Source organism: Urocitellus parryii, chromosome 3 (genome assembly GCF_045843805.1).
Source record: "Urocitellus parryii isolate mUroPar1 chromosome 3, mUroPar1.hap1, whole genome shotgun sequence".
NCBI lineage: Eukaryota > Metazoa > Chordata > Mammalia > Rodentia > Sciuridae > Urocitellus > Urocitellus parryii.
The window spans coordinates 210,698,288-210,723,299 of record NC_135533.1 but is presented as its reverse complement, the minus strand read 5'-3'; the positions used below and the strand labels follow the sequence as shown (position 1 = coordinate 210,723,299).

Genomic DNA, 25,012 nt, shown 5'->3' with positions numbered 1-25,012 from the left:
AGTCCGCCGCTCTGAGTCACGAGGCCTGGACTCCTCCAGTCCTGACCGCTCGGGTTGTGGGACCCTGGGCAGCTCTTTAACCTGCTCTGCGCCTTAAGTTTCCCCACGTATAAAATGGGGGCATAGCAACTCTCATCTTGGGGGCTACCGTGAAGACTGCACCCCTGTGACACCAGGCCATGAGCAGGGTCTGCTTGTGGGCACTCGACCCATTTCATTATTGTACCTAACTGAAGGTTTGGGGAAGAAACTGACCCCACCTGGAAAGAAAATCCCAGATCAATGTCTTCCTGCCCCAATTAACTGAGCAAGTCTCAGCTTAAAAAACACTGTCATCATCATCCACAAACCTCCTATCATCTCACTTGCCTCCCCACTGGGACCCCCACCCCAGACTGCTGCATGTGCCTGGGATGTCCTTTGTCCCCAGGCCTATCTGTCCATGGGTCTCAGCTCAGTTGCCACCTCTTCAGGAAGCCCTCCATGATTTTCCCCCATCCAGGTTGGGTCTCCCCTGGGCTCCTCTTTCTGGTAACATGTCTGCCTCATCCCCTGAGGGCAGGGACTGAACCTGTGGCCTTCACCGTTATTACCCCCTTGCCCTGCCCCACCAGGCACCTTGATGACCAGGAAAATGTCGGGTGAGGGATAGGTCACGGAGAAGATGGCGGAGCGGGCCAGGGTGGAGATGGCGGGGTGGGTGCCATGGGCACGAAGCAGCCCCTTCATGGAATCTGAGTTCAGGTCAAAGTAGAAGTTTTCTGAAATCTGGGGACACGAAAGGCAGCTTAGCCACCGTCTCCAGGAAGCCTGCAGTCCCTGAAGCCCAGAAGGAAGAGGAGGAGCAAGAGGAAAAGGGGCTCCTACCTTCTTCTTCTCCCGCACGTCGTACAGGGCCAAGATCCCGAAGATGGGCTCAATTTCTATCTCGAACCTGTGGGTCAAGGGGACCAAGCTCCCTGACACCCACTCTGTTCAGGCCCAAGGAGAGTGTGGCTTGTAGGACTAGTGTGTCCCATTTTGCAAAAGAGGAAACCGAGGCACTAGAGGTTTGTCCCCCCCTCCTCTCAGCAGGCGACATGCACACAGCCCCACCTGCAACCACGCCTGGCACCCAGGTCACAAGGAGGTGGCTCTTGGTCCTATTAACCCACTTGCAATGCCCTCTGTCCCCATCTTTGGAATGACTGCTGCCGCCTCCGCCACCGGGGTGGAGCCCAGTCCTGGCCACCAAAACCCTCTCCCTGCTACTCCACTTGGTAAAGAAGCATCTTGGAACCTGAGGCTCCTCACTGTCCTGAGAACAAAGTCCCAACTGCCCACCTCCTGCCTGTCTCCCTGCTCCAGAAGGTGAGGTGCCCACGCACTCCTTGCCCCACTCCTCACCTCCTTCCCTCCCTCCCATTTGGCTATTCCTGCTCATTGCTGGGCCTTAGCTTAGGTGATTCCTCCCCAGGGAGCAGGGCAGCCCCACTGGGCCTACAGAGCCCCTGGGTATGTCCTCCCCGGGCTCCATTGGGCCTTGTGTGGTTCTGTGTCCTGAACAGCATAGGCCCTCGGCGGGTGTTTGCAGAATGACTGCGTGAGCCCAGAGAGCCCGTTCCAGCCCTGGGATTGAGGTGGGAGGCCCACCCAGGCCTCGGGCCAGAATGGAACCTCCTTTTCCTGTCCCGATCCAGGCAGGAACTGGGGGCGGGGAAGGGCAGGGCCTGGCGGGGGCCCAAGTCCACATCCTGTTCAGCTCTGTTCCCACGCACTGGTCTGCTGCACTGCTGGCTGCTCCCTGGGGTCCCCCGTGGAGGGGGCCTGTGCGGCTGGGAGCCAGGCCCAGGATCCTTAGCACCCCGGTCACCCTGGCTCCCAGCCGCAGGGCAGGCGAGTGCCAGACTTGGGCCCCATGAGTCGTGTGATCTTGGGCACGATTTTGTGAGTGTGTGCCTCAGTCTCCCTATCTGCACCCACTTCACAAGGTTGGGGTGAAACAGATATAGGCGAAGGGCTGAGAGGAGAGCCTGGCACCTCAGGGATGGCAGCTCAATGCCCCGCTGCCCAGGGCCAGGCTGGGGACCCAGGGCCTTGCACACGCGGGGCGAGTGCTTGACGGACCCACACCCCCGCCCAGGAGCAGCAGTTCCAAATGACACAGGGAGTCTTATCTCCCCCGTGAAAGCTCCTGGTGGCCTCGCAGGCTGCAGGTGCCTGAAGTGACGGTGCCACCCGCGTGGCGGCTGAATGTACACTAAACCGCGTGGCCGCGGGGAGGGCAGGTCAGCATACTCACTTGAGCGACAGACACTTGACCAGGATCCTCTGTCCAAAGTGCTCTCGGGGTGGCTCCGGGGGGCTACAGCGTTCTACAGCCTCATCCTGCCAAGAGCCAGGTGGGACCCTGGGATAAGTCCTCCAGGAAGGCCCTGGAATGCCTGGCACGGAGCCAGCGCCACCCTCAGCCTCACCAGACTTCCCTCGGAGCCTTGCTTCTGAGCCCCCGCACGTGCTGTTCCCTACCTGGAATGCCCTTCCCTCCTCCTCCTCGTCTGGTAAGGTCTGCGGGCTGCTCAGGGCCAGGCTAGCTGGCACTTCCCCAGGAAGCCTTCCCTGACCCCCGGCCCTAGACAGGCACCTCTTCCAGGTGCTCCCAATGCCCTGCCGCTGCAGGCCCTGGCTAGGGCAGTGTGAGGGACAACGACGGGTACTGCAGCCTGGCACCACCTGTTCACCCTGTGATTTCCCAGTGAAGGGTCTTTCTTCCACTAGACTGAACTCTGAGGACAGGGACTGGGTTTACCTTATTCACGGTAATATCCCTACCATAGAGCAGACACCCAGACACGTAGGTCCAATAAACACAGAGATACAACAGGTACAACTAAACACTGGATTAACACAGGCATGTACAGAAGACATTTAATAAGTGCTGATTGAAAAAAAAAATATATATATATATTTATAAAATTGCAGATAGTCCCTGATTTATAAGTTTGATTTATAATTTTTTTAACAGTACTGGGAATTGAACCCTGGGGTGCTCTACGCTCTACCCCTGAGCCCCATCCTCAGCTCCTTTCATTTTTTATTTTGAGACAGGGTCTTGCTAAGTTGCTGAGGCTGGCCTTGAACTTGTGATCCTCCTGCCTCAGCCTCCTGGGTCAATGGGATTAGAGGCATGTGCCACCAATTCATAATTTTTGACTTGATGTGCAAAAGCACACCTGTATAATCATTCTGCTTTTCTCTTTCGATATGAGCTCAATACCTTCCATGAGCTGTTCAGCACTTTATTAGAAAATCGGCTCTGTGTCAGATGATTTTGCCCATCGTAGGGTGATACAAGTATTCTGAGCACATGGAAAGTAGGCGAGGCTAAACAAGGGCATTTGGCAGGAAGGTTATTAAATACATTTTCTACTTACTATCTTTTTAACTTATAAGAGGTTTATTGGGCTGTAACCCAATAAACCTGTTATAAGTTAAACATATAAGATGAACAACTATATACTTTAGGAATCTGATAAATACAGGAGTATACAGTAGGCACTCAATAGCTAAATAAAAATACAGGTATATGCAGTAGATGCCAAACACATGTTGGTTGGATAAATATAGGCATGCATGGTAGGTGCTCAATACTTATGGGTTGATTATATAAAGAAGTATACAGTAGGCATACAATAAATATTGGTTGCATAAATGCATACTGGATAAATGCAGGAAGTCTAGCAGGTGTGCAGTAAATGCTATTGACTCAGGATAGTGCATACAGTGGGCACCCAGTAAGTGTTGGCTGGGTAGTACACAGGGATGCAAGGCGGCTGGAGGAGCCTGGCCTCGGGCTCAGGGCGAGGCCACGGGCACCCACCTCGTCAGGTGCCGGGTAGAGGGTGAGCAGGGCGCGGGGCCGGTTCTGCCGCCGCTGGGCTTCGTTGCGCCGGTCCACGTCCTCGGGGGCGGCCCGCTCCAGCAGGGAGGGCAGCAGGGAGTCGGCCGCCAGGTTCCTCAGGTCGAAGATGCCAGAGGCACCACTGCTTCGAGGGGTGTCCTCCGGGGAGCCAGAGCAGCGCCGGGAGTCATCCTGCCAGAGAACGCACAAGCACTGAGCGCCAGCTGGATGCACTGCTCTATGTCTAGGGCAGCCACGACAGGGTCACCCGGGGCTTTGGACCCGTCCCTTCTAAGACGTGGACACACCCACCAGCCCCCGGATTGGCTCCAAAGTAAGGCCGTGCCGGGGCTGGACCAAAGAGAGCCTTTCCGGGGACTCTGCGCACTGCTGCCAGGTGAGCAGACAAGCCCTTCCATCCGGGTTGTCACCTGCCCTGGGCCCTGCTCACACTCCACCTGACCACTCAGGTTCCAGCTCAGCTCTGTGACAGTGAGTCTCTGACCATCACTAAAGGCCTGTTCCCCATCTACAAATAACAACAACGGACACAGGGCCACTGATGCCTGCAGTAACCTCCCGTCGCGTGCCAACAGCGTACTGGTATCAAGTAGGTGCTCAGGACCCTCTAGTAACTTTATCATGCTGGGTCTCTCTACCTGCGAAATGGGTGCAACAATTTCCCTGATCCATTAGATAGAAGAGAACAAGTGACTTTAAGTATACACTAAGCACTCAATGAAAATCATAATTACCACCCACAACTTTTCACTCATGGGGCAGGTACTCGTGGGCCTGTCTGGGGTTCAGCATTGACAGGGTCATCTCCTGAGGCTACACAAATGCCCCCACAGTGACCCGGGCCCAGGGTGCCCTCACCGAGTCCTCCAGGCCCGATCTCTCGTCCCCAGAGGTGTCCTGCTCGAAGACCTGGCGGCTGAGACCCTTCTGCCGCTCGCGCTGCGTCTCGGTGGTGATGGGGCTGTAGGCGGCACTCAGGTGCTGGTACCTAGCAGGAGGCGGGGCCGGGCAGGTGGCAGGGCTCAGGGCTCCTAGGACACTGATATGCTTGGCGAGGGCCACGTGGGGCCTGCAAGGCCAGGGTCCTCCTGGGGCTCTACCTTAGGAGTCCAGTTGCCCTTGCGAGACAGTGGGCAGATAAACAGGAGCACTGGCCACAGACGATGGCTCAGACCCAGACTCTTGATCCTCCACCCACTACTGAACTGCCCCCAAGTCGGACCAACCTTCTGCACACGATGACCCAGTCTTCCGTGTACATCTCCACAGCAGCCCTCGCCTGGGCATCCAGTTTTCTACAGCAAAAGAAAATCAGGGTCAACAGAGCCAGGCCAGTGCAGGTCCTTCCCGGGGCCTGGGAGGCGAGGACTGTCTTTCTGCCCATTTCAGAGGTGAGGAGACGGAGGCTCAGAGAGGGAGGATGAGTGGTCCAAGGTCACACAGCAGAGCCAGGAGTTGGACTTGGGACTGCTGGAACCTGCAGCCTGCAGGAGAGGGGTGTGGAGTGGGGTGGGGGGCAGGACACACCCATCCTCTGGGATCCCCGGCTCCGTGGTCCGGCACTCCCGGGGCTGCCGCTGCAGCTCCAAGTCATCACATGGGAATTCCACCAGCTCCCTGAGGGGCCCGGGCTCAGCATCTGGTGGCCGGCTTAGGAGCACATCCTCGAAGTCCAGGGGTTCAACAACCTCCGTCAGAGGGACCTGGGTCAGTGCAAAGTGGCCATGACCTGAGTCAGGGCAAAGCAGCCGCCTCCCCCTGGGCTGGATGTGGAGGTGGGCACCTCAGGCCTGGGACTGGACTAGGAGGGTGGTGGGAGCCATGGAGGGCGTTGGAGCTACAGAGGGTCCAGAAAACAATGACCTCAGACTTTCCATCCAGCACGGTGGCCCCACCCTTCCCTTTGGGGCTCCGGGAAGGAAATCACAAGCTGGTGTCTGAGGAGGGAGGGATCCATGGTGGAAGGAATGGAAGACAGTTCCTCAGGCCCACAGGCAGGAGGCCACCCCTTCCCACTGCAGCAGCAGGAAGCCGTGTGGGTGGTCCAGGGGGCAAGGGGACCTCCCAGGGACCACCCACGGGCTCCCAGCTCCGCCAGCCTTCCCTGGGCTGCCACTGTCGGAGCCTCAGGGACAGGGCTGGCAGCCGGGCCATTGGAGGGCAGTGCTGCCCCTACTCACCCCCAGGGAGCTGCCACTGCGCCGGCTGGAGTGCGGGGAGCCGCTGCGCTCCCGGGACACCTGCTTCCGCACCTCAGAGGCCACGGTCCTGGGGGGACAGGAGGGGAGGCTCTGGGGAACAGGGAAACCCAGGCTTCGGGCCAGCCCCATCCTAAGTGAGGAGAACCCAGACCAGGGAAGCTGCGCCCAGGCGCGGGCGCCGCACTCGGGCTGCGAGCCCGGGGCAGTCGGCACCCTGCACCCCCAAGTGGATCTCGCACCCCCTCACCACCCACAGTCCCACCAGGACACGTCAACCAGCCTGAAGGACCCCCTGGTCCTGCCTCTGCTCCCTCTGCCCTCCCTGGGTTCCCAAATGCCCAGCCCCCTGCGCCCCATCTAGGGCCGGCACCTCGTTCCACCCGAGCAACAGGCCTCCCCAATCACTCCTGCCCAGGCCCAGCCAGTCCCCCCACAGCTGCTCTGGGCTCACAGGGCCACGAGCACCAGGCCTGGCTCTCAGGGAACACGCCGTCCCCTGGTGCTCTCAGGGGGCTGAGGTGGGATGCCACCGTGGGGCCAGCGTGACCCCAGGCCAGGGAGGCGGAAGGACGGGGTGTTTCCCAGCCGGGGGATGCAGCCCCGGGCCCTCTACCCTGAGCCGCATCCCAGGGCTTTCCACTTATTATCTTGAGACAGGGTCTCGCTAAACATAGCGTTGCCCAGGCTGGCCTTGAACTTGCCATCCTCCCGCCTCAGCCTCCTGAGTCGCTGGGATGACGGCTTGTGCGCGGCACCCGCCTGGCAGAGAGACAACTTGCACACACACCCAGCCTCCAGGTCGGCTCGGGCCTGGCCGTGTCTGAGCTGTCTCTGAACTCGAGTGAATGGCTGAGACCCACAGGGAAGAAGCCAGTGCAGGAATCTGGGGCAGATCTGGTGGGACATGGATCACCCAGGCCCTCCATGCCTTCAGCTGAGCTTGGAAGGACAGGAGAGGGACAGAGAGCCCTGTGGTTACCTAGGGGGACACTGTGTAGGGCAAGGGAACCGCAGGTACAGAGGCCCTTGGCTGCACTCTGCACTCTGAGCATGGCGACCCTGTTCCCAGGGCTCAGCCAAGGCAGGAGCCCGGGCTCCTCCGCGCTTCTCACAGATGCTCCAGCTTCAGGGCCCCACATACTAGGTGCTCAATAAAGTCTTCCCGATGGAATGAGCCAGACCCTCACACTTGCCAAAATCCGCTGATTTGGGAAAAACAATAGATCCCTTTAACTATGTGACTTCGGGCAGGTGGTCACCTCCCCTGGGACCTGTCTTTCTCACTTACTTTTGTGCACGTGGGCCTGTGTGGCTCGTGATGGGACTCAGTCCTCACACCTGTGCTCCTCTACCCCTGAGCCACCCCCTAGTTCTCTGTCCCTTAAAATCAAGAGGCCAAAACAAGAGCGCTCGGATTCCGTTCCTTTCGCTTCCCACTTTTTGTGATCCTTGGAAATTCCCATAATGAAAAACTGTGCCCTTCGTGGGTGTGGCCGCAGACACCCGTAATCCCAGCAACTCAGGAGGGTGCCTGAGGCGGGACACCACAAGTTCCAGGCCAGCCCCGCACCTCAGTGAGGCCCTAAGCAACTTAAGACCAAGCCACTTAGCAAGACCCCGCCTCAGAACAAAAAGTTGAATGTCCCTGGGTTCAATTTCCCACACCAGAAAACTGTGCCCTCAACCACACACCCCATGACCCACAGCCCATCGATGGGATGACAGTGTGTGGCGGACCTGGTAAGACCCTCAAGGCAGGGAGGGCCTGTGGGAGACTGAGGCCCACTGGGACCCCAGCCCTATGTGGCGGCCTCTGAACTCAAACCCGCGTGGATGGAACAGAACCTGGCCAGGACCTGGCGTGGGGTGCCCCGGCCAGACAGCCCGGCCCCAATCTTGGGTCTCCGTGTCCTGTCCACTGTTTCTGTCAGCAGCCCCAGAACTTGGCTTCTGCCGGCTGCAGGGTGAAAGAGCTTCTCAGAAATGCAAAGTGTTAAAAATCAGGGCTTGTGCAGCTCGGCCAGCATGGGCGAGGCCCGGGGGTTCCCTCCATGGTACAGCAAAAAAAAAAAAAAAAGAGCTTTGTGCTCACCGTGGGCAGCCTCCTCTGAACCCCGGGCACGCAGGGCCTGAGGGTGATTTAGGAAAGATGCTCAAGTCCCAGCTGTTCTGCAGCTGTTACCCCAGAGGGGACAGAGGAGGGACGGACGACCTCCAGCCTCCCTTCCCACTGGCCCTGGGTCTCCGGCCCGGGGGTCAGCGGGCTCTGCTGCTGCACTCTGCGTGTGGCGCTGGTCAAGCACGGACGAGTGCTGAGATCTGGATCTGGGGTGAGTGTGTGCCCCAGGGATCACGTGTGGAAATTTAATCCCCAGTGTGAGGCGCTGAGAGGGCAGAAAGACTGTTCTGCATGGTGGGCACACCTCTGATCCCAGTGACTTGGGAGGCTGGGGCAGGAGGATCACAAGTACAAGGCCAGCCTCCACAATGTGGCAAGACCCTGTCTCTAAATAAACAAGAAAAAGGGCTGGGGATGGAGCTCAGTGGTAAAACAATCTCTGGGTCCAATCCCCATTACTAAATCCATCCATACACACAAAACTAATCCAACTGTGGTGTTTAGAGGTGGTGCCTTTGGGTGGTGATTAGAATTAGGTGAGGTCAACATGTCAAAGTTGGTGTGAGTTAAATAAACCTCTTTTCTTGATAAAGGTACCTGACCTCAGATACTTTGTTAAGGTACATGAAACAGACTACTACAATAAGTAACTTCTCCTCCTGGCCTCTGGGTTCAGGACAGTGCCTACCATATCAAGCTATTCTAAGTACAGAGCATGGCACATAGTAAGTGCTCAATTAAGGCTTGCTGTCACTATGTGGTGCTCAAACACAATCCTAGGAAAATGAGTTTTCTCCCCAACCCAGTATTAGGGGTTGAATCCAGAGCCTCGGGCATGCTAGGCACTTGCTCTACCACTGAGCACAGCCTCAGCTCTTGTTTATTCTTTCATTTTGAGACAGTCTTGCTAAGTTGCCCAGGGTGGCCTCAAACCTGTGATGCTCCTGCCTCAGCCTCCCTGTCACTGGGATTACGATGTGCACCGCCCAGCCTGTTCCTTGGCTCTGTTTCTACATCAAAGTCAAGTGAAACTCAGAAGGGGCTTGTGACCCACCCAAGGCCACACAGCCAAACTTGGAAGTGTCCAGAACAGCACTCTGAGGGGGTCAGAGGTCAAAGTCTGGGCTTTTCAGCTCTGGAAGTTCTGTTGCTCCACAGCCCAGGGAGCAGGGCCAGGGACGGGGGCTCCAGCACCCAGCTCCTGTCTCCGTGCCCTCCATCCGCACCCTCCAAGACCCAACAGCATCTAAATGAGGTTGGGTCTGTCCCTCAGGACCACACGTCCCCTTCATGCCACGTGGGGTTCTTGGAGGCCGACGGCATGTGCTGCGGCCACACCACACCCTCTAATGACAGCCGACCTCGCCCAGGGTCCACACCTAAGAAACGTCCCTAATTCCTCCTTTTCTCACCCCCACATCCAACTTGGCTCAGATGCCCCCAACAAGGCAGATTTAAAAATCGGAAGCAAAATATTAAGCCGAATTTAGTGGGTTTTCCCAGGAGAAAACCTGGGGAAAGTGAAATGGGAGAAAGGGTAACAACTATGGACCGCATCCCCAGGGAGGCCAGATCAACCAAGGTCTACCCTCAGAGGGAAGGAGCATACTGAAGCTTCAGGCGCTGTGTGTTTCCACCAGTGCAAAAAGCAAGGGAAGAAAACAAAATCCAAACAAAATCATATAAGCCTGCCATCGACAGGAAATTCTGAAGACAACAGGAGCATCAGCGAGGAGATGAACAGAACTCTCATCCACTCTGATGCTGAGTACGGCGACACATCTGGAATGATCATCTGGAACGATCCAAAGGCGCCATTCCCGGATCCATGCGGTAGCACACACCTGTGACCCATCTACTTAGAAGGCTGAGGCATGAGGATGGCAAGTTTGAGGTCACCCTGGGCAACTCAGCCAGACCCCGTTTCAAAATAAAATGAAAAGGGCTGGGGATGTAGCTCGGTGGTAAAGTTCCCCTCCATTCAATCCCCAGTACTGCAAAACTTAAAAGTAAAAAAAAAAAAAAAAAAAAAAAAAAGATATCCGAATCCATCAATTCCATTCCAAGGCGGAAATACTCAAGAGGAAACACATGGCCAGGAATGTTCACGGCAGTCCTGATCACAAGAGTCCCAAAGGGAAACAACCCACATGTTCACTGATCAGACAGAGGGAGAACACAAACAGCAAATAGTACAGACGGGAATAGTATACAGCAATGAAAAAGAACAGCAATGAGCCTTCCAAAATGAGCACAATGCATGAAAACTGTGCCCAGATTCAACAACCCAGTGTTTGTTCACATGACGTTCTCAAAAGGCAAAACTAAGCCACGGCCGACAGGGTGCCAACTGGGATGGAGGAACCATAATGCCAGTCGCAGGAGCCCATAGGCATAAGGGTTGCTATGGGGCTGTTGGGCATGTGTCAGGAGGGGCTGCTAGAGTTGGAGAGCCCCCATCTTTGACCCACGGAGCCTTTCTCCTGATGTTTGCTTTATAATTACTTTTAAAACTTTGCCCTTTTCTGTATGGATGTCAAATGTCGCTATTTTTAAAAAGGTCAAATAATAATAGTAATGATATGGTCAAGTGCCGAATATTGACATATGAATGACAGATTGCATGTACGAGGGTGGTCCCATAAGATTATGACAGGGCTGAGTTGCTTAGTGCCTCACTATTGCTGAGGCTGGCTTTGAACCCGAGATCCGCCTGCCTCAGCTTCCCAAGCCACTGGGATTACAGGTGTGCACCACGGCGCCCGGCCTGAGTTTGTACTATGCCTTCTCTGTGTTCAGATACGCAAACACCCTGGTCTACACTACTCAGGACAGTTAATGCGACACAGGTTTGGAGCTTCCAGCAGTAGGTGATGCTAGGCAGCCCAGGTGGGCAGCAGGCTGCACCAGTTAGACTGTGTAAAAGTCCTCTGTGATGTGGGCAGGACGGAACTGCCTGCCCATGAACTTTTCAGTAGTGAGTGATACAAGCCTTTTTAATTTTTTTCTTTCTTCCCTTCTTTTCTTTTTCTCCCTGTCGTACTGGGGATTGAACCCAGGGTCTTACATATGCAAGGCAAGGGCTCTACAAGCAAGTTACATCCCCAGCCCCCTATTTAAAAAAATTTTTATTTTGAGTCAGAGTCTTGCTAAATTGTCCAAGCTGGCCTCAAATTTGCAATCCTCCTGTCACAGGCCCCCAGTAGCTGGGATTACAGGCGTGTGCCACTGAATCATTATTTCTTTAAACAAAGAAATGTAAACTGTACATATAAGACAACACAATCCCAGAAAGAATATGCTACAGTCAGAGACTCTGGTGAAGAGTTCAGCAAGCATGCTCTAGGACATAGGGAGACAGGAAGGGGTGTGGCTTCCAAGATTCTCCTGGGCTTCAGGGCCACAAAGTCCAGACCTTTCACTTTGAGTTTCAACAGTCACATCTGAGCTCACAAGCTACAGTGACAATTTAACAATCGATATCCCAAAAGGAGACCAAGTGAATAACAAGCATTAACGGTTGTCAGCACTGTACACTGTATTTGACTTACAGCATCTGTTCATGCACACCTGTAATCCCAGCTAATAGGGAGGCGGAGGCAGAAGGATCGCAAGTTCGAGGTCAACCTGGGCAACTTAGCAAGACCCTGTCTCAAAATAAAATTTTTAAAAGGGGCTGGGGGTAGCTCAGTGGTACAGCACTTGTCTGGCAGGCAGAAGGCCCTGAGTTCAATCCACAGGATGGGGGGGGGGGAGGAAAAAGAAAGAATCTGCTCATTGGGAAAGTGGAGAACTACCTAATATTTGGGATAATCTGGTATTTTCGAACAACTGAATGAATGGATGAACGCAGGTCCAGGTCCAGCGGAGACACCTGGGTGCCCACTAGCCTGCTCCAGAAGCTGGGGGCCACTGGCTCACAGTTCAGGAAGGCCTCGGATCTTTCTCTGCTCTTACCCTGGGTTCTCCAGCATCATTCCCAGGACAGGAACCAAGACCCCTCTTTCTCACTCAACTGAAGCTAGGACTCAAGGACATAGGGATTGAGACGTAGGGAGACCAGTCAATAAATATTATCTCCAGGCTTGGAGAAACCAAAAGTCCAAACAGAAACAATTCAGAAACAAATAATGGCAGATCATAAAAATTGCCCAACCATAATGCCCCAGATGCCAGGTTACATCCCTCCTCTGTTCAAAACCCTGCCAGGCTTCTATACACTGGAGGTAAAGTCAAAGTCCTCTCCACAGAAAGGTTCTGAAAGATCTACTGCTACTGTCCCCCTTGGCCTGGGCCTTTGCACTTGCCACTTCTCTTGTCCTACACCTGGGCCTGGACCGCGCTGGCCTCCAGGTCTTTGTTGAAATGCACCTGCTGATCCACACCTTCTCAGCACACCTCAGGGAACTACACAGCCTCCACCCTCCCCATCCCCTTCCCTGTCCAGTAGGTCCTCCGTAGCCCGGGGGCACTCCCACAGCCACCTCATCAGGCTTTTCCTCTGTCACCCCACTGTATCTACCCCCAAGAGCAGGGTCTTTTCTTATGTTTCCATCAGGGCCACTGGGTTCCCGCTCTTTGACCTGAGAGGCTCAGGGCAGGTCCCCCATGGAGAGGATACTTGAGCAGATTCTGAACCCACTCTAGCAGCAAAGACCCCAGTTGTCAGCCCCAGAGAATGTGACATCCCCCACTCAGGCTGAATCTCTCACAATCCCCGGTGGACACGGAAATGGATCCCCCAGCGCCTGGCGCCTGTCCCCTCCCCCGTCTGCCCACCAGCTGGTTCTGTCCCCAGCCCCCACTCTGTCCATTCAATCGCCCATCATCCATCCCCAGCGCGTCCAGCCCGTGCTGGGAGAGCCTGAAGCAGGAGGGGGGGGGCTGTCCACAGCTGTCCCCTGCTCCCCCGCTCCTCCCCAGACAGCTGGGCACTGGACCCTGGGGCGGGAGAAGGGCTTGGGAAACTTCCCGAGGGGTTCCAAAAGCCGCCAGGGCACCATCCCTGTTCCGTGCCGCAAGCCAATCACCCAGCATAGGACAAAAAATCCCTCCAACCCAACCCAGCGGGCGCGAGGAGGACGAGGGACCAGCAGAACCAGAGCCCGCGCCAGAGCGCAGGATGGGCGCCGCCGCCTCCAGGGAGCCCCCCGGACACGCCCCCGAGCGTCCTCCGGCTCCGGGGAGCGAGACCTCCGCCGCCGCCGCCGCCGCCGCGCTGCCCGCAGAGGCACCACGCCCAGCCGCGCTCCGCGCCTCCGGGGGTCCCCAGCCGGCAGGAGGAAGCGCTCGGGGGTCCCCGGCGAGCGGAAGGGGCTGAGCGCGACGCGCCGGCGGGGAGGGGCAGGTCGCCGGGGCGGGGCCAGCAGGGCCACCGGGTCCCCGCCGCGCTACCTGTTGATCTTGTGCGCGAAGGCGCGGCGCTCGGCGGCCGCCATGGCGCCCGGTCCTCCGCCGCCGCGCGCTCGGCCCCGCGCTCCGCGGCAGCCGCAGGTTCTGGGCGGCCGGGCGGGGCGGGGCGGGCGCAGGAACGGGGCGGGGCCAGGTCTGGGGGCGTGGTCAGGGATGGGCGGGCCGGGGCCGGGGTCCTTCCGGGTGGCCTCGCCTGGCGCGCAGCCCCTGCCGGCCGGGGGCGCCTCCGGGGAAGCCGAGGCTGGGAGTGCGGCCGGGAGTGAGGCTCGAGGGCGGAGGCCCGGCGTGTCCTGACGCCCGTCCCGGGACGTCCTCTCCGCGCTCCGACTCCCGCCCGAAACAATATGAAGTTCACTTGAATAACTGCCCTACGGGTACCCGCCGACAGCGTCGCGCGCGGTCTGCGGCGCACGCACGTGGGACCACTGGCTTCCCGCCTCGTACGGACGCGTCAACTGAGGCTCGGGTGTTGGACGCGGGCTCAGAAGGACGCACCGCCGTCTCCAGGGACGTCCTGGGGTGTGCCCCGCCCGCAGGCGGGAGTTGGGGTGAAGAGGTGGAGGGGTCTTGCTGGGCTCTGGGGTGCCCGGAGAGGTGACTCCAGGATCTGGCAGTGAGATCTGAGGATTCAGTCCGGAAGCCTCGGTTCACCGGAAGGAAGCTGTGGGGATATCTTGGTTAATTTGTGGTCCCACCACTCTCCCCTTTGGCCCTTCTCCTAGCCGCTCCTGGAGTTTAGAAGAGTCTCCAGCCCTCGCTCATCGGTGGATGTGCCAGCCCTTTCCCACTCCGTGCCTTTGCACGGGCAGGTCATCCAGTCCTCCTGAACAGCCCTTCCAGCCGTGGTTGCAGAACGTCCCATGGAGGAGTGTGTGTCATGTAGCTTATCTGTAACATTACAAACACACACACACACACACACACACACACATGCGCACATAAAAAAAACTTGTATGTATTTTTGTGCGTTGGTGGGTGGTGCTAGAGATTGAACCCAGGGTCTCCCACACGCTACTCAAGTGCTCTATCACTGAGCTACACCCCTGCCCTCCTAGGGAGAATTTAAAATTGAATAATAATAGGAAATGTTCTGGCTCAGGCCTTGGCATGTATTACTCTCTTTCCCATGTATGGGTGCTGGCATTATCTCCCACCCACAGGTGAGGAAATGAGACCCAGAGAGACACAGGGACTTGCTCCAATTGCCCAGTGAATCAGTATCACCGTCTGAGGAGCCAGTCCCACAGGAAGAGGCCTGCATGGTGGAGGGTCCACTTAACCCTGCCATTTTGGCCCTGGATTCTGTCCTGGAGGATGAGGCCACATCAGGGCTTCTCCCAGGTTGGCACCTGACTGCTACCAGGTTGGTACCTGTGATGTGCCAGGTTGGTACCTGTGCGAGGGCTGCTGCCACCTGTGTGTACATCACAGGTACCAGCAGCCCACGCACCTGCTCAGAGTAGTCCAGCCACTTTGGCCTGGGAGATGTAACTCCACCCACAGCTCCCTGCTGGGCCTCACCCAGTGTCACCCTACAGCCTCACCTCTCGGATTGCTGGAGCCAGGCTGGGTAGGAAACATGGAGGTGGGCAGAGATTTACAGCTTTCTCTTCTCCCCTCTGCCTAGTTGCAGTTACCCCCTTGTATCTGATCTCCCCCCTCCCTCTACATGGCTCCCCCCGCCAGTTTGTCCCCCTTCACTGCTCAGAAGGAGCCTGGGAACACATAGGTAATGTCATGTCCCTCTTCTGTGCAGAACCCTCCATAGCTCCCACCTCACTTGAGATAGAATCCCAAGTCCTCGGACAGCCTCCAGGCCCGGCATGATCTGTCCTCGTCACCTCCCTACCCTAATCTCCTCCCTCTTTCTCCTTCAATCACTCCACTCCAGCTGCCATCTCTTCCTATTCCTCTGGACCCCGGAACACAGTTCCAGGGCCTTTCCACATGCTGACCCCTTTCCCACAAGTGCTGCATGATCTGTAATGCCAGCAGATGAGGGAAACCCAGAGAAGGGACCTGCCCTGTTTGCCTATGAATCCATGTCAGATCCATGATTTGGACCCAGGTCACCTGTCCCCAGTTGTTTTTAGACTAAGTTCCAGACCTGGCTGTGTGACCTAGGGTAAAATTTTCAACCTCTCTGAGCTTCAGTGTTCTCATCTGCTCCATGAAGGCTCCAGGTAGGTCACAGCATGAGGAACAGGCAGCAGGAGGTGGATGGGACCCTGGACCATCAATTCCCTAAAAGCTGGTGGGGGCCGTGAGCCCAGGACACCAAAGCGCTGCGTTGGTGGACAAGGGGTTTCCAAGATGCCTCTAAGCAGAGCACCTAAGCTGCCTGGAGCCTGGCGCCTGCCCTGGTTGGTGCCTGCCAGACCTGATTGGTGAGGCTGTTCTCCAGGGCGCAGCCAGGCCTGACTCAGACAGGCGGGGCTGGGGTGACCCTAGTAGCTGCTCAAACAGGGTACTTTGGCCTCCTCCGGCTGCCATCGCAGAAGACACATTGTGGGGTGTGGGGCAGGGTGGGGGTGACGGGTCTGGAGAGCAGTGGGGCTGAGGGGGTGGCAGCAGCTGGGACTCAGCAGCCTTGCTGGCGAGTCCCATCTGAGAGAGTGAGGAGTACTGAGGACTTCTACCTTCAGCCACGCCACACCCCACTGCTGTTCCCTGTGCCTGGAACACTGTACCACCCACTCCTCGTTTGCTTGATCCCTTTTTCATCCCTGGATCTCAGCTTGGACCCTGTGGTCCCCACAGCTGCCTGTGGTCCTGACTCAAGCCTCCATCCTACTGAGTCCCGGTTGCTGAATTTTTCATCTCCTCGGGGTCTCCAGCCCCTGGCATGTAGCTGGGGCTCTGTTAATATCTATTTCTAGTGTCTCTTATTTTCCTGATCCGCTGCTCGGTGCAGGCTCCGGGGCTTGCCATTTGAAGCATTGTAGCATTAGAACAGGATTTTGCATTTTTCTGTTCTGCGCAGTTTCTCTGGACCTGTGCATTGGTTGTACCTTGAAATGCTGTGTCCCCCTACTTTTTTTTTTTGGTACTGGAGGTTGAACCCAGGGGTGTTCTATCATTGAGCTACTTCTCCAGTCTTTTTTTAAATTTTTATTTTGAGGTAGGGTCTCCACAAATTGCTGAGGCTTTCCTCAAACTTGTGATCCTCCTACCTTGGCCTCCCAAGCTGCTGGATCACAGGTGTGTGCCACTGGCTCTGGCTTCCCCGACTCCTTAACATTTCTGAACATCTCCTCATTCCTCAGGTCTCTGCCTTTTGGAAGCCTTCCTTGACCACCTCCCTCCACTGTGAAAACTGGGGTCAGGGGCTCCCCTCCCTCCAGCCTCTGGTTTCTCCCCTGATAGTCCTGGTCACACTTGGCTATAACTGCCTGTGACTGGTCCCATTACATCTGTCCCTGCACTTGAACGTGAACTCCATGAAAGCAAGGACTTCTCTGCCTTATTCACTGTTGTGTCCCCAGCACCCAGCACAGGCCTGTGCATACTGTAGGTGCTCAATAAAAGGATGAATGAGGCAGAATGCCCTCCTGTCCCCGGTGCCTAGCATCTCTACCATTAGTTTGGAGGGATCGATTTCTGCCCGAGACGGAGGCTCCTGGGCCTCCCAGACGGAGGGGTGCTGGGGGCTACATGTAGTTGCCCACTGCCCCCTGGTGCCCTTGGCAGGACTTGCCCTGTTAGGTTCACAGGCAGGGAGCTCTGGGGCCTCCACATGCCCCAAGAAGGTGGTAAGCAGGTGAGCCTGGGTGCGGGGTGGCATGCAGGGGACACCCATCCACCAAGCCCTCAGTGAACACCTGCCACTCACAGGCTCCCACTGGCCCCAGGAGGTCACCTGCCTACAGGTGCGGGACACTGGGCTGGGAGAGCAGTCACGGTTCTCAGGTCACACACTGGAGTCACAGGATGCATCCGTGCCTGTCGCTTTCTGGGACATCTCCCCCTGGTTCTTCAGACGCACATTAGCAGTTCAGTGAATCACTGGACAGAGGGACGGACGGACGGACGGATGGATGGATGGATGGATGGATGAGTGTGTTATGGAGTAGGAACAATCATAAGTAGGACTTAGAGTCCAGAGATTCTTGGATTGGAGTCCCGCCTTAGTCACAGCCAGACTGCATGACCCGGGGCCTCCCTGGGCTTCAGTCTCCTCATCTGTGAAGTGGGTGTGGCAGTCTCTGTGCTGAACGTCCACGGCTGTGACTGCTGTAGGTGATGTATGGCCAGGACAGCCCCAAACACTGGGGGACACTGCCCTGTCGGATTGTTTTTCCTGCTGCTTCCGGAGCTGGGAAAGGAAGCTGGAAGCCATCTCAGGGTGTCCAGGCCTGCCTTTGGGATTTGAAGTCACAAAGAGAGGCCAGTAGAGCAGGCCACAGGCTTCCTGTTTTCTTTGAACAGATGGCCCAGTCACCTAACACTTGTCTGTCTGGATGCTTGTGCATTGTCCCTGGAACTCATCTCTTTTGGAAACTATATATTTGTTTAATTTTTTTTAAGAGAGAGAGAGAGAATTTTAATATTCATTTTTTAGTTCTCGGCGGACACAACATCTTTGTTGGTATGTGGTGCTGAGGATTGAACCCGGGCCGCACGCATGCCAGGTGAGCACGCTGCCGCTTGAGCCACATCCCCAGCCCCATTGTTTAATTTTTTAATCAGCGCATCATAATTATGTCATCCCACCCTCTGTGTCCAGCCTCCAGCACACCCTATTCTGCTCTCCACTGTTGTAAGATCAACTTTTCAGTCTCCATATGTGAGCGAGAGAATGCAGAATTTGTCCTTCTGTGCCTGGCTTATGCTACTTGACATAACATCTTCCAGTTCCATCCCTGTGGTCACGAAGGCCAGGATTTCCTTCTCTTTTATGGCTGAGTAATATCGCATTGTGCACACAGATCCCTTTCCACTTCCACTGAGCCTGCTCATTCTCCAGGTATTCGCATCCATACTGACACCCAAAGGTGTGTCAAATAGAATTGGGAGGAGGAGATCCATGAACAAGGAAGAAACCAACTTGCATCTTTATTTTTGCCAACCTCCTTTAAACACAGGAGCAATGCTTGGGAGGCTGAGGCAGGAGGAGCAAGTTCAAGGTCAACCTAAGCATCTAGGAAGACTCTGTCTCAAAATTTAAGAAGGGCTGGGTTTGCAGCTCAGTGGTGCAGCATGTGGAAGGCCCTGGGTCAATCCCCACTGCTGCAAAACAAACAAACGATTCTGCAGAGATAAGGAGGTGGCCCTGCATAGTGGTTAGACACCTGGATGCGTGGGTTCGAGTCCTGCCGTGCGTCAGCTTGCCCACCGGTAGGACCTTTGCTTTACAGCGTTCAACTGGCCGATGACAAAGCCCAACTGAGGGTCCTGAGGGCCGTGGAGGATGCAGAAAAACTGGAAAACTCGGAGCCTGCTGCTGGGAATGCCAAATGGGCAGTGGGCGATTCAGCTTGGTGATCCCCTCCCCCAGCCCCTCCCTCCTTTCCTTCCTTGACAGGGTTTTGCACGTTGCCCAGGTGGTTCTCCTGCATCCGCCACCATGCCTGGCTGGCTTGCTTTTCCTTTTTTAAAACATGCGATGGATCTCATCGTGCTGCCCAGGCTGACCCTGAACTCCTGGGCTCAAGTGGTCCCCTGCCTCAGCTTTCTTTACTGCTTGCAGGTTGAGTGACTCTGACCCCCGAGCCTCAGTTTTCTTACCTGTGAGTTGGAGGTACCTAGGTCAGAGGTTTGGCCACCTCAGCCTCTGAGTTTTCCAGGTGCCGGTGGATAGTTCTTAGTCACGGGGACCCGTCCCAAGGATTGGAGGAGGCTGAGCTGTGTCCCGACTAGCACCCAGTAGATGCCAGTAGGGTCCCTACTCCCAGATGTGACAACTGAAATATCTCCAGACATTGTCCCATGTCTCGGGTGGGTGAGGGAGAACCCCTGGTGGGGGAGGGGGACTAACTGAATCCATGTGCAGACAGCTCTGCCCAGGGCTGGTTCACAGTGGGCGCTTAATAAATGTTAGCTGGGGCTGGGGATGTGGCTCAAACGGTAGCGCGCTCGCCTGGCATGCGTGCGGCCCGGGTTCGATCCTCAGCACCACGTACAAAAACAAAGATGTTTCTGCCAAAAACTAAAAAAATAGATATTAAAAAAGTTTCTCTCTCTCTCTCTTAAAAAATAAATAAATGTTAGCTGTTTTTGTTTTGTTCTGTTGCAGTGCTGGGAATGGAACCCAGGGCTTCAGACAGGCTAGGCAAACCCCCACCACTCAGCTACCCCCCTCCCCAACATTAGCTGTGAAGAAAGAGAGAGCTAAGGAGCTGGGGGTGTATCTCAATGGCAGAGCACTTGGCCGGCATGTGGGAGGGCCTGGGCTCCCTCCCCAGCTCTGGCTTAGGTTAGAGAAGGCCCTAGTCTGCAAGTCTTCGACAGCAGAGGTTCACTTCTCACAGTTCCGGAGACTGGTTTGATTCCTGGTGAGGATTCTCGTGTGGCCTTTGGTCAGCTCGGGTCTCTCTTTAGCTCTCTCTCTCTCTCTCTCTCTCTCTCTCTCTCTCTCTCTCTCTCTCGCTTTTTTTTTTTTTTGTAGGGGGGGCACCGGGATTTAACTCTGGCACTTGCCCACGGAGCCACATCCCCAGCCCTATTTTGTATTCTATTTAGAGACAGGGTCTCACTGAATTGCTTAGAGCCTCACTAAGTAACTGAGGCTGGCTTTGAATTCACAATCCTCCTGCCTCAGCCTCCCGAACCACTGTGTCGCAATGGTCAGAGGCGTGACTTATGCAGTCGAGAGGAGAAATAAAGAATGTTCACGTGTTTCTGCCCTTATCAATGCTTTATTCTCTCAAAATCACTCAATACAATTCACTCAATATGTTCTTAATCAAGAAAACGACAATCCTTAATGCTGGGCACTGCGATCGACATAATCAAGTCAAAGCAAACAGTTCTAAATTAACCCTAAGCACTGCAACCACGCTTAATCACGACGGACTTATCACAGACACTCCCTCTGTGTGCTAAGCCCAAGTGCCAGATCTAAAGTCTTAAGTCTTAGGCCTTAAGCCCAGCAGATGCACACTCACACAGACGGCAGCGACCAGGTCAGGAACTGGTGGAGGCTTCTTCTGAGTGGAGTTGACGGCTGCTTGAGGAGTCTGTCATCAGGAGAAGTCGCAGTTCTCACCAGGGTCCAAGGCTGCCGTAGAGTTTGAGGGCGGTGAGGAGATGCAGAGGATCAGGCAGATGATGAGAAGAGTTGGATGTCAGTCCAGGTCCTCACCAGGCTTCCGGGCTTGTGTGCACGGTATCGGCTGGCCAAATGTCTGTCCTTTTGCTCTATTATTTATGCTAGTTTGGGGAGCTTCTGCTTGCCCTTTGGGTCCCTATCAGTTGTCACCAAGTTTCTTAGTGACGTTTTATACCTTAGAGCCAAGTTATATGGTTTGGTGGCTTCTGCCCTGATTTTACACTCTGACCCTTATCAGGGTTAAGGCAAGTGACATGTTTATGCCAAGAGATTTCACTCCGACTCTTACTAGGGTTGTGGAAAGTGACTTGTTTATGGCCTGTTCCAGGCTGAGCCTGATGACGTATTGGAGGGCTCTGTAGGCTTGTGCCTGGGGAGACTGCAGGTCTTTAAAATGGAGTTGCGCAGGCTAAGGTCCAAGGCTATCCTTACACACTGGGATCACAGGCGTGTGCCTTGTGCCGACTTAGGCTCAGCTCTTTAATCTTGGTGCTGGGCCATCTGTCTTACCAGGTACCGGGGCTCGAGCTCAGAGGTGGTGGCCCTGCAGCCAGGGAGGTACCAAAGCACATCGTCGAGCATCCGCGGCACACCAGGAGCGGACTGGGCGTGGGAGAGGCGATCCCGCATCTCTGCTTCCTTGGCCCACTCGGTTTCCTTTCGTTAGGTTGATCCCTTATTTTCCTAGGACTGAGTTCAGAGTTCCCCTGCAGTGTTGTCCCCATCTCCCTCTGGACAGCATGTATATGTATACATACACATGCAGAGAGATCTAAGAATATATATACAAGGATATATACATATGCGCGTATATAAATATCACGGACATTGATATGTATATCGCACACATGTTTACATATTTGCATATCTTTACATGTATTTACATACCATATATATGTATTTATACATCTATACATCTATACATAGCCCTAAATTTATGCACACGAGATGACTTCATATCTTTTCATATCCACATATGCTGCATCCACAGATTTGACCAACTGCTATATTTAATCTTAGCCGAAAGGCCGAGAAGCCATCAACCAACTGCTGATTGAAAACATTTGAAAAAGGAATGCATCTGTGCTGAACACCTGCAGATTTTTTTTTTGTCATTATTCCCCAAACGACACAATACAAGAGCTCTTTTCATAGCATTTACACGGCCTTAGGTATTATAAGTCATCTAGAGATGATTTGAAATCTGCAGAGGGATGTGCGTAGGTTATATGTGAGTACTGCATAGTTTTATATAAGGCCCTTGAAAATCTGGGCTAATTGTATCCTGGGAAGGGAGGGCCGTGGAATCAATCTCCAGAGGACACTGAGAGATGATTGTGTATGAATGTGTGTATACACACACGCATGCACACACACGTACACACTAGATATAAAATGGAAGTGATTAATTAACTTATGTATTTATTTATTTTCATGGTGCTGGGGCTGCAACCCAGCGCCTTGCACATGCTAGGCCAGCACTCACCCCTGGGCTATTGCCGTTCTGGGGATGTCCTGGCAACTCTCCTTACAGGCACATGTGCTCCATGGCTCCTTCCTTATGGCCTCCTGGCCCCACTTTGTTAGGTTTTGACATAAGTGACTCCATTTTTTTTGGGGGGGGTACCGGGGATTGAACTCAGGGGCACTCGAGCCAGCCCTATTTTGTATTTTATTTAGAGACAGGGTCACTAAGTTGCTTTGCACCTCACCATTGCTGAAGCAGGCTTTGAACTCGGGATCCTCCTTTCTCAGCCTCCCGAGAGGCTGGGATTACAGGCCTGCGCCACGGTGCCCGGGGAAGTGACTCCATTTTTATACTAGTTACCCTCATATTTCATCACCGGCCTGGAGTCAGGCCTCTCAGACATTCATACGCTGACCTTCCCAGAGCTTCTCAAAAAGAACCACAGCAGACAGTTTGAACGCAGCCTGCCAGGAAAATTCCTGCCCAGGGAGGGACTGTTTCTCCTGACCCCGGAGGATTTGGCTAAGTTCCAGGTCAGAGCTGTCTTTCTGTTTCCTCCAATCCTCTCACTGGCCTGGTCCAAGACATGGACCTGCTTCCCATCATCTCCCCAGGCTCAGCAAGGAGGGGCTGAGAGGTCCAGGGAACCCCCCCAAGAAGCAGAGGCTGGTCTGCTCAGCCCGGGACCCATCCGGGTCACCTTTCAAAAACAACAGCATCCTGCCCTTTCCTCTGTTTCCTTGGGGGGGTGGGGGGCGGCTCAGGAAGAGCAAATTAGATTCCGCTTTTTCCCTGTGACACTGGAAGTTGAACGGAGGGTACTGTACAGTGAGCTGCTTCCCCACCCTCTTTTTTCTTCTGGTTTAGGGTTTTGCTGAATTGCGGAGGCTGGCCCCACACTTGCACCCCCCCAACCCCACTTCAGCCTCTGAGTAGCTGGGATTACAGGCGTGTGCTACCCCGCCCGGCTGAAATTTTATTCTTTATCCCAAAGTCGTCCAGCAAGTAGGTAATCTAAGATGCAAGCTCTGCTCTTCAAGGTGACTCAGGGATGAAGCTCTGCCGGTGTTTTTTAATTGAAAACATTTTTAATTGACAGAATAGTTGTACATGCTTATGGGGTACCGTGTGGTGTTTCAATACACGTCTACAGTGTGTAATGATCAGATCAAGGTTGTGGTCATATCTGACATATCCACCATGTGTCATTTATGTTGGGAACAACCAAAATACTTTCCACTAGCTATTTTGAAACATTCAGCTAATTGTTGTCCACCATAGTTCCTCTACTCTGTTATAGTATGTTAGACGTTGTTCTCCCTGGTTAACTGCCCCTGGACTCTTAGCATCTCCACTCTCCCACTCGCCCTAGCCGCTGGAAATCAATAATATTTTCTTTTATTTCTTCTTTTTTTTTTCAGTTGTAGATGAATGCAATACCTTGATTTATTTTTATGTAGTGCTGTGGATCAAACCCAGTGCCTCACACATGCTAGGCAAATGCTCCACCACTGAGCCACAACCCTGTTTCTCAATATTCTATTCTTTTTTGGGGCCGGAGGTACTGGGAGTTGAACCCAGGGGCACTCAACCACTGAGCCACATCCCCAGCCCTATTTTGTATTTTATTTAGAGATAGGATCTCGCTGAGTTGCTTAGCACCTGCTTTTGCAGGCAGCTTTGAACTCGCCATTCTCCTGCCTCAGCCTCCGGAGCCCCTGGGATTATAGGCGTGAGCCACTGTGCCTAGCTAATATTTTATTCTTGATTTTTTTGATAAGTAGGGTTTTTAAATTTTTTTGGCCTTTCACATATAAGTGAGAACATGCAGAATCTTTTCTTTCTGTGCCCGACTACTTCACTTAACATCATGTCCACCAGTCCCAAGCACATTGCCACAAATGACAAGATTTCACTTTATCGTGGCTGCATAGCACTCCACTGTGTATGTGTACCTCATTTTCACCCATCTAAGGACACCAATGTGGTTTCGCATCTGGGCTGTTGTGAACAGTGCCACAATGAACGTGGAGTGCAGATGGGTCTTTGCCAAACTGATGTCATCTGTGGATTTACGTAGTGTTAGCACAAACGATGCACGCGGGACAAAGGCAGGAGGCAGGGATCACACCTGGGGTCAGCGGGCCTTTCTTTATTCAGTGTTCAGCCGCATCCTGGTCCAGCTCCCGAATGGCTCATTTTCGGGACAGAAAATGAAGGAGGCTGAATCGAGGACCTGGCTACACAGGCTGGTTTAGGGGGGCAGGAGGGCAATTCCTGGGGTCCATTGCATCGCTGACCCATTAGGGTGGGACAGGAATGCGAACAGGGAGTTTCCTGGGGCTTATTGTCCCGGGGTCAGCTGAGCCTTTAGGGAGGGGCTTCAGTACCGTTCAGTTAGCAATTCCTTTGTGTCTCTTTCCTCCGACTGAGGTCTGGGATTTTTTTATTTTTAGCATTTTGTTTTTCAGTTGCAGTTGGACACATTACCTTTACTTTATTTTTATGTGGTGCTGAGGACGGAACCCAGCGCCCTGCATACGCTAGGCAAGTGCTCTACCACCGAGCCACAAGCCCAGACCCTGAGGTCTGGGATTTTAAATGACAAAATTTTAAATTTTACGGGGAGGAGGCAGATGGG

At 54.5% G+C, this 25,012-nt stretch overlaps 1 protein-coding gene across 5 annotated transcripts in view; it reads right to left on the bottom strand.

Moving 5' to 3' along the window:
- Positions 1-13,699, bottom strand: part of Dock6 (dedicator of cytokinesis 6) — a 45,931-nt gene extending 32,232 nt beyond the window's left edge. For all 5 annotated transcript variants that reach the window (XR_003301775.2, XR_003301776.2, XM_026399593.2 and 2 more), the window contains exons 1-9: positions 13,616-13,699; positions 6,082-6,169; positions 5,429-5,604; positions 5,128-5,196; positions 4,760-4,889; positions 3,860-4,072; positions 2,282-2,367; positions 868-934; positions 619-768 (exon numbers count right to left, since the gene is read on the bottom strand). Coding sequence is in view for 3 of the 5 variants with exons in the window: in XM_026399593.2 (XP_026255378.2) it covers positions 619-768; positions 868-934; positions 2,282-2,367; positions 3,860-4,072; positions 4,760-4,889; positions 5,128-5,196; positions 5,429-5,604; positions 6,082-6,169; positions 13,616-13,659 (1,023 nt within the window). In the remaining 2 variants the exon portion in view is untranslated. The remainder of the gene's footprint in view (positions 1-618; positions 769-867; positions 935-2,281; positions 2,368-3,859; positions 4,073-4,759; positions 4,890-5,127; positions 5,197-5,428; positions 5,605-6,081; positions 6,170-13,615) is intronic.
- Between the last annotated feature and the right edge of the window lie 11,313 nt (positions 13,700-25,012).